The sequence below is a fragment of the Suncus etruscus genome, chromosome 11 (assembly GCF_024139225.1).
Source record: "Suncus etruscus isolate mSunEtr1 chromosome 11, mSunEtr1.pri.cur, whole genome shotgun sequence".
Lineage (NCBI taxonomy): Eukaryota > Metazoa > Chordata > Mammalia > Eulipotyphla > Soricidae > Suncus > Suncus etruscus.
Genome location: NC_064858.1, coordinates 106789863 through 106803463, shown reverse-complemented (window position 1 = coordinate 106803463; position 13601 = coordinate 106789863). Strand labels below are relative to the sequence as shown.

At 48.4% G+C, this 13601-nt stretch overlaps 1 protein-coding gene across 1 annotated transcript in view; it reads left to right on the top strand.

Moving 5' to 3' along the window:
- The window catches only part of CACNA2D4 (calcium voltage-gated channel auxiliary subunit alpha2delta 4), a 140646-nt gene that overhangs the window by 108731 nt on the left and 18314 nt on the right, over window positions 1–13601 (top strand). Inside the window, exons 29-31 of the mRNA XM_049783034.1 lie at window positions 9499–9560; window positions 10978–11022; window positions 11240–11302. Coding sequence (XP_049638991.1) covers window positions 9499–9560; window positions 10978–11022; window positions 11240–11302 — 170 coding nt within the window. The remainder of the gene's footprint in view (window positions 1–9498; window positions 9561–10977; window positions 11023–11239; window positions 11303–13601) is intronic.

The following is a 13601-nucleotide window of genomic DNA, read 5'->3' as shown; positions in this document are numbered from 1 at the left end:
AAGTCGCCTGTCCTCAATGCACCCAGGTCTGGCTATTCAGGGAAACCCAGCGCTCCTGCAGGCAGGCTGTTCAGAAGCTCCTCGCTCAGCTCAGAGAATCGCCAGCCCCCGCTAGTGCACCCCTAGGTGGGCCAAAGGCAATGGCTTTCCCAGCCCCAGGCACCTGTGCCCTGCACCCCACCTCCCTCCTTGCCTGCCCTCCCACTCTCTGCACTCACCTTTTGTCACCCTCACTGCCAGCATTTGACAGCAAGGCCCCCTGAGACCCTTCCAGGGCTCCCAGAGAAATGCAGACAGCACAGCTCCAGGGGTGGCACCCGAAGGCACCCAGAGGCCCCAGAGACCTGCCCCACAGCCTGGCTTCTCCCGCTCCTTAATCTTCTCCAGATGGGCAGGCCCGGAGGGAAAGGCCGGTTTTCAAGAAGTGAGAGGCTTTCTCAGCACCAAGGACTGGAAAAGCCACCAGAAGTCCAAGGGAACAGGGAGATGTGCTCTAAGGGCTAAGGAAGCTGGAATTTAGCCCCTGGGAAGCAGGACCTGGAGGCATGAAGGGCTTTCCGCCTCTCGGGAAAAGCTGCCTGGCCACTGGGCGGCACTGCGCCGTGTTCCCACATGACCCTGTCTGTCCCTCCTCCCAGTTCACCGGCTTCAAACAGGACTGAGAGTGTAGCTTCAGAAGCTTTTCCTGGCCAGATGTTCTTGGACTCTCTTCTTTTCTGTCTGGAAGTGGGAAGCTGCCCTGTCTCAGTCTCCAGAGAAGTCCCAGGCTTCCAAGCCTCTGCCGGCCGCAGGAGTAGCCTCTCTCTGAAGCTGGAATGGTCTCTGAAACGTGCCTAGCCTCTTCCTTCTTTTTATTATTATTATTATTATTATTATTATTATTAATTATTATTATTAATTATTATTATTATATTTATTTCTTTATTGGTTTGAGGGCCACACCCAGGGGCATTTAGGGGTTACTCCTGGCTCTGCATTCAGAAATCACTCCAGGCAGGCTCGGGGGGCCATATGAGATGCAGCCAGAGATCGAACCCAGGTCCATCACAGGTCTACTGCATGCAAGACAAACACCCTACTGCTGTGCTATCACTTCGGCCCCTCTTGTTATTTTTTGGACGCCAAAACAAGTTTTATTTGGAAGTTCAGAGGAAGACAGACAGGCAGAACACTGGCTCTTCCTTTGTTGCAAGCAAACATGTTCTCCCAACCTGTTATCGTGTTCTCTCAACCTGCCCAATGTGGGGCTTGCCGGGGGGGGGGGGGGGGTTGCCAGGGGGGTTGTCAAAGTGAAAGGTAGGAGCAGTGGTTGGTCTTTGATTCCTTCCTTGACCTTTGTTCCTGCTGGATCTTCTCTCAGAGGAGAGTCCAGACCTCTCTGGGCCGCGGAGGCACCAGCGAGAGTTCCTATCACACCAGTTCCTTCGTCCACAAAGTGGGTCCTGCACCACTTCCTTCTTAAAAGTTCAGCCAAGGTGGCTCAAGAGATAGCACAGGGAGTAGGCACTGCCTAATATGCAGGCAACCTGGGATCAATCCGGGCACCCTTTGGGGTCCCCTGAGCTTGCTAATATTAATCCCTGAGCTCAGAGCCAGGAGGAAGGCCTGAACACTGCCAGCTTTAGCAATGGACATGTATGTGTGTATATTTGCTCATCCATGAAGAGTTGGCTCTAGGATTAGTCTGCTTTGCAAGTGGGACCTTTGGGTTCCATCCTCAGCACTATGTGGTCCCCTAAGCATTGCTGGATGTATGCCCACCCCCACCCCAAAAATACACAACTCAGTCAGGACGAGGAAAGTGCCTCCTCACCAATAAAGTTTTGCCTGTGTGAGGCTCTAATGTTTGTCTGGCACCACACACACACATGCACAAATGCACACATGCACAGACACACAGTGCCCCATAACAGTATCTGTTATAAGAAATTCCCTGGTTAGGCCTGGAGCAATAGCACAGCGGTAGGGTGTTTGCCTTGCACGCGGCCAACCCAGGACAGACCTGGGTTCGATTCCCAGCATCCCATATGGTCCCCCGAGCCTGCCAGGAGCAATTTCTGAGCATGGAGCCAGGAGTAACCCCTAAGCATCGCTAGGTGTGGCCCCAAAACATAAATAAATAAATAAATAAATAAATAAATAAATAAATAAACAAATAAATAAATGTTTAAAGAGAATGAAATTTCCTGGGCAGTCCATGGCCTTGACCTTTTCCTCCCCTCATCTATGGCCTTCCCTTCAGGCCACCCAGTGGTCTTGTATACAGCAACTGTCTGCAGAAGGGCTGGCCGCCTTCTGTCCTGTCAGCTGTTCCAGAAAGGCGGTGGCCTCCCCACACCTCAGTGCCTTTGGACAATTAAGTGGGGAACAGAGGAAAGAGGCAGCTCGACTTGGGTGTCAAGAGACTGTTGCTGCTCATTAACTAGCTATTAGCCATTAGTCAGCTAATGAACTTGACAGCCCTGGCCGAGGTTTCCTGCCCTGTCAACTAGAAAGTGAAAAGATTGCAATCTCGGGACTCCCCTCCTGGCTCTGTGCTCTGGGACTCAGTGTTTGCTCAGAGCTTAGCCTGTGTCCTGGCTTGTATATTTAGAGACAACCCCAAACCCCACAGCCCTGGGCCCAGTGAAGCCAACTGTATTCAGCTGGGTTCTAAGGATGAGGAAGGAGAAGCCAATAAGAGAGAAGAGAGTAGAGGGCTAAAGTGGTAGCACAGCTGTAGGGCATTGTTTGTCTTGCACGCGGCTGACCCAGGGTACATCAGGGTTTGATCCCCAGCATCCCATATGGTCCCTGAGCCAGGAGCGATTTTTGAGCACAAAGCCAGGAGTAACCCCTGAGTGCCACCAGATGTGCCCCAAAAACTAAAAAAAAAATAAAAATAAGAAGAAAGTAAAAGGGAACTTCTGATTCCTGGGGGTTCCTGATGCCCAACACAGATCAGTGTTAAGGGGGCATAGGTGTGAGTATGTATGTGTGTGTGTGTGTGTGTGTGTGTGTGAGAGAGAGAGAGAGAGAGAGAGAGAGAGAGAGAGAGGGAGGGAGGGAGGGAGGGAGAGAGAGAGAGAGAGAGAGAGAGAGAGAGAGAGAGAGAGAGAGAGAGAGAGAGAGAGAGAGAGAGAGAGAGAGAGAGAGAGAGAGAAAATAGGCTGCAGTGATAGTACAGCGATTAGGACACTTGAATGCATCAGGCCCAGGTTCAATCCCTGACATTTGTATGGTTTCCCCAAGCACCACCAGAGTGATCCTGAGTGCGGAGCCAGGAGCCCTGCAAACCCTGAGCATTGTTGACTGTGGCCCAAAACAAAAAAGAGAGGAAACTGGACCAGAAAGATGGTATAGTACAGAGGGAAGGTGTTGCTTAACATACAGTCAACCAGATTTCAGTCCCCAGCATTCCATGGAGTTCCCTGAGTCACCAGGAGTAACCCCTGAGCACAGAGCGAGATTCCTCAACACCACTGGGTGTGGCTGGCCACAACGTCCAAAACGTTAAAATAAAAAGTGAATTAAAATGAAAGGCGAGGGGGCCGGCGAGGTGGCGCTAGAAATAAGGTGTCTGCCTTGCAAGTGCTAGCCAAGGAAGGACCTCGGTTCGATCCCCCAGCGTCCCATATGGTCTCCCCAAGCCAGGGGCAATTTCTGAGTGCTTAGCAAGGAGTAACCCCTGAGCATCAAACGGATGTGGCCCAAAAAAACAAAAAAAAAAGTGAAAGGGGAGAAGACTGCAGGACCAGCAATGAGGGGAGGTTGTAGGGAGACAGGAGGAGGCAGGTTCATACCAGCAACCCCTGCTGCTTTAGCTGTCCTAGGATTTCCCATAATAGGAGGGACCAGGCACCCTCGGCTCCTCCTGTCCATACAGATGAGCTCTATTTTTGTTTAGTTTGGTTTTGTTTTGGGGTCGCACCCGGTGATGGTCAGGGGTTACTCGTGGCTCTGTGCTCAGAAATCGCTCCCAGCAGGCTCTGGGGACCATATGGGATGTCGGGAATGGAGCCACCGTCTGTCCTGGGTCGGCTGCATGCAAGGCAAACTCCCTACGGCTGTGCTCTCTCTCCGGCTTCAGCTCTAGATTGGCATCAGTCAGATAGATGGTGGAGGCCACTTGCCAATGCAAACTATTGATATATAAATGAAAATTTGAGGCATATAGGATGTAGCTCAGTGGTTGATTGTGTGCTTGTGTGAGGCCCTGGATTCAATTCCCGATGCTGCAAAAGAAATCAAATATTTGAATTCAGGTTCTCCATCCCCCTTGTCACCTGTTAAGTGCTCAGGAACCAAGTAACCACCTCATGACATGCAAGTGGGGAAAGGCACAGCTCCAGAACATCTGCATCATTCAAAGTTGGACCAGTTTTCCAATTGCTTTTGCCCCAATATGGCCCCTGGACTTCTTTAGAACAGCAGCGCCCATCAAGAGGCTTTAGATATGCAAATTTTCCCTCTCCTGGCTGCTGACCTGGGAACTCTGCGGATAAAATTTTCTTTGGTTTCATCTCTACTCTTTCTTTTGTTTTGGGCCACACTAGCAGACAATGGGGAGGAAGGCTGCTCCCAGACCCAGTCCTGTAGTTGGGGAGGAAAGGAGGACAGGAAGGCTTGAAGGGGAAGAGGAGGTTCCTTTCAATGCAAATTGTGCATTCCAGCCTTTGAGTTATCTCTCAGACCTGCTGATGGTTTATTCCTTCCAGTTTTATTCCAGCACCTGTTATACAATATTATTAGTGAACTTTTTTTGTATACGGTGTTTCAGATATACAGTGTTTTGTTTTGTTTGGTTTGGTTTGGTTTTGGTTTTGGTTTTTTGGTCATACCCGGCAGCGCTCAGGAGTTACTCCTGGCTCTGCCCTCAGAAGTCGCTCCTAGCAGGCCCAGGGGATGCCAGGATTCAAACTGTTGTCTGTCTGGTGGTGGCCGCATGCAAGGCAAAAGCCTTACCACTGTGCTACCATTCTGGCCCCCATATACAGTGTTCTAACATCACACCCATCACCAAAGTCGGCTTCCCAACACTAAATGACCCACAGACCCTCTCATCCCAGACTGTGGTAAACTAAAATCAGTTACTAGTTATCTTTCTTTCTTCCTTCCTTCCTTCCTTCCTTCCTTCCTTCCTTCCTTCCTTCCTTCCTTTCTTCCTTCCTTCCTTCCTTCCTTCCTTCCTCCCTTCCTTCCTTCCTTCCTTCCTTCCTTTCTCTTTCCTTTTCTTTCTTTTTCTTCTTTATTATTATTATTGTTGTTGTTGTTGTTGTTGTTGTTGTTGGTTTTGAGGCTGCACCAGGAGGCACTGAGGGGTCACTCCTGGCTCTGTGCTCAGAAATTGCTCCTGGCAGACTAGACTGCAGGGACCACATGGGATGCTGGGGATCAAGCCCAGGTCCCGGTCAGTCATGTGCAAGGCATGTCCTACCTACCACTCTGCCATCACTCTAGCTCCTAAACTCAGTTCTGTATGTCAATCCTCAGATTCAGTTGCCTTTGATCATTTAAATTTTTTAATTAAATCTTTATTAATTAAACACTTTGATTACAAACATGATTGTGGTTGGGCTTCAGTCATGTAAAGAACACCACTAGTGCAACATTCGCACCACCAATGTCCCAAATCTTTCTCCTCTCCTCCCTACCTCACCCCCACCTGTACTCTAGACAAGCTTTCTACTTCCCTCAAACTTTATATCCCACATATGCAAGAAACATTCTGTGTTTTGTCCCTCTCTGACTGATTCCACTCAGCATAATACCTTCTGATTCTATCCATAAAGAGGCCAATTGCATGATTTCATCTTTTTTTAACAGCTCAGTATTCCAGTGTATGTGTGTGTGTGTGTGTGAGAGAGAGAGAGAGACAGAGAGAGAGAGAGAGAGAGAGAGAGAGACAGAGAGAGAGAGACAGAGAGACAGAGAGAGACAGAGAGAGAGGCGCATTTGGGGATTTGTGGGGGGGGGCACACCTGGCAGAGCTCAGAGGCTCCTTTTGGCTCTGCACTCAGAAATAACTCCTGGCAGGCACAGGGGACCATATGGGATGCCGGGATTTAAACCATGATCTGTCCTATGTTGGCCGTGTGCAAGGCAAAGGCCCTACTGCTGTACTATCTTTCCGGCCCAGAATATGGCAAATTCTTAATCTACTCAGAGCAACAGAGTTCTTGGATACTTGGGTAATGTTCAGGGTTTGGCTACTGTGAATATTGCTAAAATAAACAAAGGAGCACAGATGTCTTTTCTAAATAATGGTTTAGGGCACTTGGGACAAACACTAAGTAGTGGATGATGGCTCAATTCTTAACTTTTTGAGAAGTCTTTGTACTACTTTTCCATGGGGACAGAACCATTTCTACAAAGTGGGTGGGGGTCCCTTTTTCCCTGCCAGCACTTGTTGCTTGCTTCTTGTCATTCTTTTTTGTTTTGTTTTGTTTTGTTTTTGTTTTTTGTTTTTTGGGTCACACCCGGCAGCACTCTGGGGTTCCTCCTGGCTCTACGCTCAGAAATTGCTCCTATAGGCTCCGGGGACTATATGGGACACCGGAATTCAAACCACCGACCTTCTTTCTGCATCTGAGGCAAATGCCTTACCTCCATGCTATCTCTCTGGCCCCTCTCACAGTTGTTTTGATTTGCATTTCTCTGATGGTAAATGAAGGGAAGCACTTTTTCACACTGATCATCTATACGTCTTCATGTATTCTTTGCAGAATTGTCTGCTCAGCTCTTCTCCTCCCCCACCCTTTGGGCCACACCCAGTGGCTCTCAGGGGTTATTCCTGGCTCTGCATTCAGAAATTGGTCCTGGCAGGCTCCTGGGACCATATGGGATGCTGGGAATCAAACCTGGGTCTATCCCAAGTCAGCCCTGTTCAAGACAAATGCCCTACAGCTGTGCTATCTCTCCATCCTATTTTTTTGTTTTGTTTTGTTTTATGGGGTCACACCCAGCAGTGCTCATGGGTTACTCTGAAATCACTCCTGACAGGCAAGGAACCATCTGGGATGCCGGGATTCAAATCACCGTCTATCCTGAATTGGCTGCATGCAAGGCAATCACCCTACCGCTGTGCTATCTCTCCAGTCCCTGTTGTTGTTACATTTTATAAGTGTTTTAGTTATCTTGGGTATTAATCCTTTGTCTGATGAGAGATGAGCAAATATTTTCTCCTAATTTTAGGGTTTCTTTTTATTCTAATCATTTTTTTTTGCAGCTCAAAACCTTTTTAATTTGATATAATCCCACTTGATTACTTTTTGCTTCTGCTTGGCCAATGGCATCAATTCACTGAAAAACGCCTTGAGATTAAATTTTATGAAAGGTCCTGCCTATATATTTTCTCAATATAATTTATGGAATGAAGTTTGATGTCAAGATCTCTAATCTATTTTTTTTTCTGCCCTCCCCCCTAATCTATTTTGAACTGACTTTTGTATTTGGTGTGAGATAGGGGCCTTCATTTTTACCAAATAGCTGACCAAGTTTCCCAGCACCATTTGTTGAAAAGGGTATTTGTTGAAAACCATTTGTTGAAAAGGCAATTCTTGTTATACTTGCAGATAATTTTGATGCATGTAAAAGTTCTCAAAAAAAATATTCTTGGGGCGGAAGAGATATTATGGCGGTAAGGCATTTGCCTTGCATGCAGAAGGTCGGTGTTTCAAATCCCGGCATCCCATATGGTCCTCCGAGCCTGCCAGGAGCGATTTCTGAGCGTAGAGCCAGGAGGAACCCCTGAGTGCTGCCGGGTGTGACTCCCCATAAATATATATATTCTCATACATCAATAAATGTGACCCATTTTATAACCAAAGAACATAACCTGGCAAACCCAAGCCTAGAACTTTGGTCTATTAACCCTTCTAATTGCCTTTCCATCAAATTTCACTAGCATTATTTGTCGAAGGGGGGTGGAGAGAAAGCTGCCATCTGCATCTCTCTGCCATACTGTAACTCCAGTTTATTCTAGAAGAGCCAGCTAAGTCTCAGGATCACAAAATGAATATAAAGAAAAATGTTTCAATAAGTGGTCACGGAAGGAGTGAAATGTCTAAACATGAACTAAGAACCCAGGGGACCGTATGAAATGTTGAAGATAGATCCCAGATCAGCCACATGCAAGGCAAGTGCCCTGCCTTCTTGCACTATCACTTCGGCCCCAGGAGTATTGCCATTTTGGTTTTCCCAATCATGAGCAGGGTTTATGCTTCCATATCCTCCTGTCTACTTTTATTTCTTGAAGTTGTGTTTATAGTTTAAGCTGGTTCAGATATACTTGGTTTTCTGAGGCACAATTGTGAATGATATTGTTCTTTAATATCTCTTTTCTCTTTGATTATTTGCATATAGAAAAGTCATGGACTTTTGTATATTAATTTTTTTTTTTTGGTTTTTGGGTCACACCTGGCAGAGCTCAGGGGTTACTCCCAGCTCTGCACTCAGAAATCACTCCTGGTAGGCTCAGGAGGGACCATATGGGATGCCGGGATTCAAACCACCATGTCCTGGACTGGCTGCGTGCAAGGCAAACATCTTACTGCTGTGCTATCCATCTAGCCCTTGCATATTAATTTTATAACTTGCCACTTGATAAGTTAAATGTTCCTGGGAGGTTTTTTTTTTTTGCAGTGTCTAGGATTTTTAAAATATAATACCATGGAACCCACAAATAGTGAAATCTTGATCACAAACCCACAGCAAACATTGTATTCAGTGGGGAAAAACTAAAAGCCTTCCCTCAAGATCAGATCAAGACAAAGTTACCTACTCTCCCCACTTCTATTTAATCTAGTACTGGAAGTTGCCACAGAAATTAGGCAAGAAAAAAAGATAGTAAAGGTATCTAGACACTTCTTTTTGTTTTGTTTTGGTTTAGTTTTTTGTTTGCTTTATGGTTTTTGGGCCACGCACAGCGGCGCTCAAGGGTTACTCCTAGATCTACACTCAGAAATCGCTCCTGGCAGGCTCAGGGAACCATGTGGGATGCCGAGAATTGACTCTGGCTCGTTCGGGTTGGCCGTGTGCAAGGCCGTGTGCTCTTCCACTGTGCTATCTCTCTGACCCACCCAGACACTTCTTTGGGTGGTGTCCACTTAGAGCAAGTGGTTTGCTCTGAAGCGTCTGGTTTTCAATCTGCTTAGAGAGGAAAGTTGGCCACCATCCATCTGACTGGAGTTCCAGAGCTGTGTCTGGACATTGACCTCATTGTTGTCCAGAACCTGAGCCTCCTCTTCTTGCACTTGCTAGAATCATTCTTCTGCCTGGAGAAGCTGGAAACCAAGAGGCCATCTCCTCCCTCACGTCTCCCTGACTCCCCAGGCTCCCAGGACATCTAATGCCGCTCTCCCCTCCCTTCCCCCTTCAGGTCCTCTTTCCACCCTTTCACATCTACTGATGTGCCTCCTCTATTTAACTTGAATCCCTTTCTTTCTTCTCCTTCATGCTTCCTTCCCACCACCCCCTCCCCACACACGGTCTTGCCTCCTGTATTCCATTTCCTGTCAGCGGTGGGTGTCCAGATGAAACTGGGATTCCTGCGGCACATGTTTTGGTCAGCAACACAACAGGTGAGTGTGAGAGGCCCTGGCTTGATTAGGTCCCAGGACTCGATGGCCACTCCATGAGGAGGGAGAGTCCATCCCTCCTCCTGAATCCCTCGCTTATTCTCCTAGATTGGTGCCCTCTCTGCCTTCAGGGGTTCCTATGTCCTCTGCAAATAGCCTCCATTACTGCTCTCTGCTATCAGTGCTCTCTCAGCTGGACTCTGTGACACAGGACAGAATACAGTGTCCTTCATTGGCTTGAACTGCCTCTCCTGGCTTCTCTGCCACCCCAGAGCTGCCCGAATTGCCTCCCCATGAGACAGGAAGGGCATGGAGAAAGCACATCCGGGACAGGGCTTCCTAAACTTCTTCCATTTACCCCTTTCACCTGGAAAAAATTTATGCATCCCTGGGTAAAGAGTCTAGCATACACATCTGATGTTTACCAATCATAAATCACCACTTTATTTTTAAATAAGTTTGTGTGTATTTGTGTTTTTTGTTCGTTTGGTTTTTTGGTGTTTGGATCACACCCGGCCATGCTCAAGAATTACTCTTAGCTCTGCGCTCAGGACTCACTCCTGGAAGGCTCAGGGAACTATCTGGGATGCGAAGGATCAAACCTGAGTTGAGCATGTGCAAGGCAAATGCCCTACATGCTGTACTATCACTCCAGTCCCAAAACAAGCTTTTTACTACCCCCACATGTTGTGGTATGACCCCATAGGATCATGACCCATTCATTGGCAGGGGTCTCAAACTCAATTTAACCTGGGGGCCGCAGGAGGCAAAGTCGGGGTGATCCTTGAATGCAAAGTCAGTAGTAAGCCTTGAACATTGGGGGGTGTGACCCAAACAACTAAAACAAAACAAAACAAAAAGAGATTCCTCTAGGGCAGGGCCACAAAATGTTGTACAGAGGGCTGCAAACAGCCCGGGGGTCGCGAGTTTGAGACCCCTGATCTAGAGGCCAGAGAGAGAGTACAATGGGCAAGGAAGGTTCTTGTCCTGTTCATGGAGGACACTGGTTTGATCCTTGGCACTGAATATGGCTCCTTCAAGCCCAGTCAGGACTGATTCCTGAGCACAGATAAGGAGGCTCTGAGAGTCCCCAAGATGAAGCCACTCAGGGGGTCAGGGTTGCCTCACCAGATCTTGGCCCCAGATGCTGGAGATGTGAAAGAGATCCAGCCAGCAGAGGTCCTGACCTCACCAGACCATCCATACATGCCATACCTTACATGAATTCCGTGCATGCATACATACATACATGTCACACACCCCATGTACACATCAAATCTATATCATATAACCAGCCTACTTTCCACAAACACACGTCCACCGCTTGTCACACGTACACATTAAGAAACACTCAGATGTCACATGTCCATATGCACAGGCACACAAATACCCTTCCTAAAACTTCTCTTCTTTCTTCCAGTGTGAACCAGCCAATGGACCATGCCCAGAGAGCTGCGAGGACAGTGTGAGTTCTTTTCACGTGACGGGTGGAAGTCATAGTCATGGACCCCTGACCCAGTCTTCTCCTCAGCCAGCTTCTCCTTCCACGTACTGGACTCCACAGAAGGGCTTCTTGTCCAGACACTGTGACTGCAACCATCACACAGGCGAGGGGCCCAGAGGGCAGAGCTCAGACCATGACCATGATTCATGGTCATGACCATCCTTTGCTTTCTTCCCAGGACCTGGATTGCTTCATCATCGACAACAATGGATTCATTCTCATCTCTGAAAGGCCCCAGGAGGTAAGTAAGGGTTTGGGGACATGGACTGGGGATGGACCCAGCATAGCGTAGCCTTATGGGTGGTGCAGATGGCTCAGAACCAGGAAGCAATCCTGGCTCAGTCTCTTAGAGCCAAAGGTTGGAAGGAAACAGTGTGGCTTCTTGTAAGTCAACATCAACATGGTGAGATTCCAGAATTCAAGAGTACTTTTCTATTCAGAGGATCAGAGCATTGGCTCATTCTTTGTTATGCTGTGGTTCGCTCCCATGAATGACGGTGGGCTAGTGTCCATCCAATATAGTGATTCAGGGAGGTCACAAAGCAGGACTTGCACTTTCTGTGGGACCCACTCCCAGGGGAGCAGCCCCTCCAACTGCCCATCACCTCACTCTCCCTCAAGTCCCTGTAACTCCACCCTGGATTTAGGTGTACCTACCTGAGACCCGCCCTTTTCTGGGAAGGGTCTTGGGAACCGGATATTAGGTGTAACCTTACCTGCAAGACCCCTCCCATTCTGGGCAGTGGTCTTGGAAGGTTATATAAAGCCTTTGACCCAGGGGATTAGGGTCTTTGCCCTTGTGGTCTTTGACCAGCATGGAGGTCAAAGGAAGATGGCTGAAAGGAGTTAAGATGCAGGGCCAAGAATAACTAGTGCTTGAAAGGTTATGATGTAGGCCACACACATGTGGTGGATAGGGTATGAATAAAGTTGATGCTTCCTGATGCCTGCCTGTGAGTGAGTTCAATACCCGTCACTTTCCTGAACCCCAGACGCGCCGGTTGATGGGGGATGAAGCCACGTGGCCGGGGCCTAAGGACAAAGGCTTCCATCCACTTCCATCCACCACCATCCTTATTTATTTAAGACAACAGTCCCTTAGAGTCTGATTTGGGCAAACAACTGCCCAAACAAAAGCCACGGTTTGTGCCTCAGTTTCTTTCTCTCTGAAAAGTGACTAGACTATAGAATGGTGGAGACTGCATCAAGTTTTGATCAAGTTCTCATCTGGCAGCACTGACAGAATCCCAACACTGACCTGTGGAAGTTGACTTGAAGATGTTGTAACCCTGCTCTCTCTCTAATAGCTCAGAGCCATGGAAGTTGCCAGAACTCAGCAGGAGTCAAGACTGAGGAAGAGGGAAGAGAGTTAATAGGGGAAGAGGGCTAATGAGGACTGAAAGGCAGCCAGTGTCGTGGAATCTGGTTTCTTGAGAACTTTTCTGTGACCTACCGGGGTGGGAGTTGAGGGATGTTCCCTAGGTACCATTTAGCCTATCTTGGCACCTCTCCCCAGTCCCACAGGCAAACCAGCCCAAATAAAGGCAGAAACCATGGAGCTAAAGATGCAAGAGTGGGATTTTTTTTTTAACAAAATGGTGAGGAGGCACTCAATAGAGGTAGGAGGAAAGAAAGAAAGGACAGAAGGAGGGAGGGAGGAAGGAAGGAAGGAAGGAAGGAAGGAAGGAAGGAAGGAAGGAAGGAAGGAAGGAAGGAAGGAAGGAAGGAAGGAAGGAAGGAAGGAGGAGGGAGGGAGGGAGGGAGGGAGGGAGGGAGGGAGGGAGGGAGGGAGGGAGGGAGGGAGAGAGGGAGGAAGAAAGGGAAGGAGGAAGGAATAAAGGGAGGGAAGGAAGGAAGGAAGGAGGGAGGGAAGGAGAAAAGGAAGAAAGGGTGGAGGACAGGGAGAGTGGGAACTTTCCTTGTAGATAGACCCCTGAGCAGGTGAATGATCAGGACCCCCTTTGCAGGACTGGAAGCATCTGTCCTTTCTGGGTCCTCAGGCACTCTCTCTTTGCCTCCCTTTGGCAGCTCTGAGAGGTTTCAGTCTCCCTGAGTGTCACGGGGGGAGGGGGGTGAAGGTCAAGATTTCTTGGGGCTTTCAGACATAAAGTTGAAACCAGAAGTTGGGAGGAGGCTTGGAGGACCCTCTGAGCTCTCAGCCATTCAGGCACTCACCCCTGCTGACCAGGGGTCCTGGGACTCACGATGACCCGGCATGTCTCCTATGATGGGTGTGAGGCATTTCAGACAGTGCAGGCTATTTGAGAGAAGGGAAACGAGACCCAGAAGAGGACAGCCAGATCCAGGCCTGCCCACAGCAGGGCCCAGTTGGCTCCTGGAAGGGGCCATCATAGGGATTTCAGGCCTGTGCGGCCCAGTGGTCTCTGTCAGTCACACTGCCCCGCAGGGGAGCAGCTTTAGATAGCCTGGCTTTGTTCCAGGGAAACCTAATTATGGATGCTGAAATTTGAATTTCATATCATTTTCCTACATCGTGAAAGATCATCCATCCTCTGATCTCTATTTCAACCATATGAAAA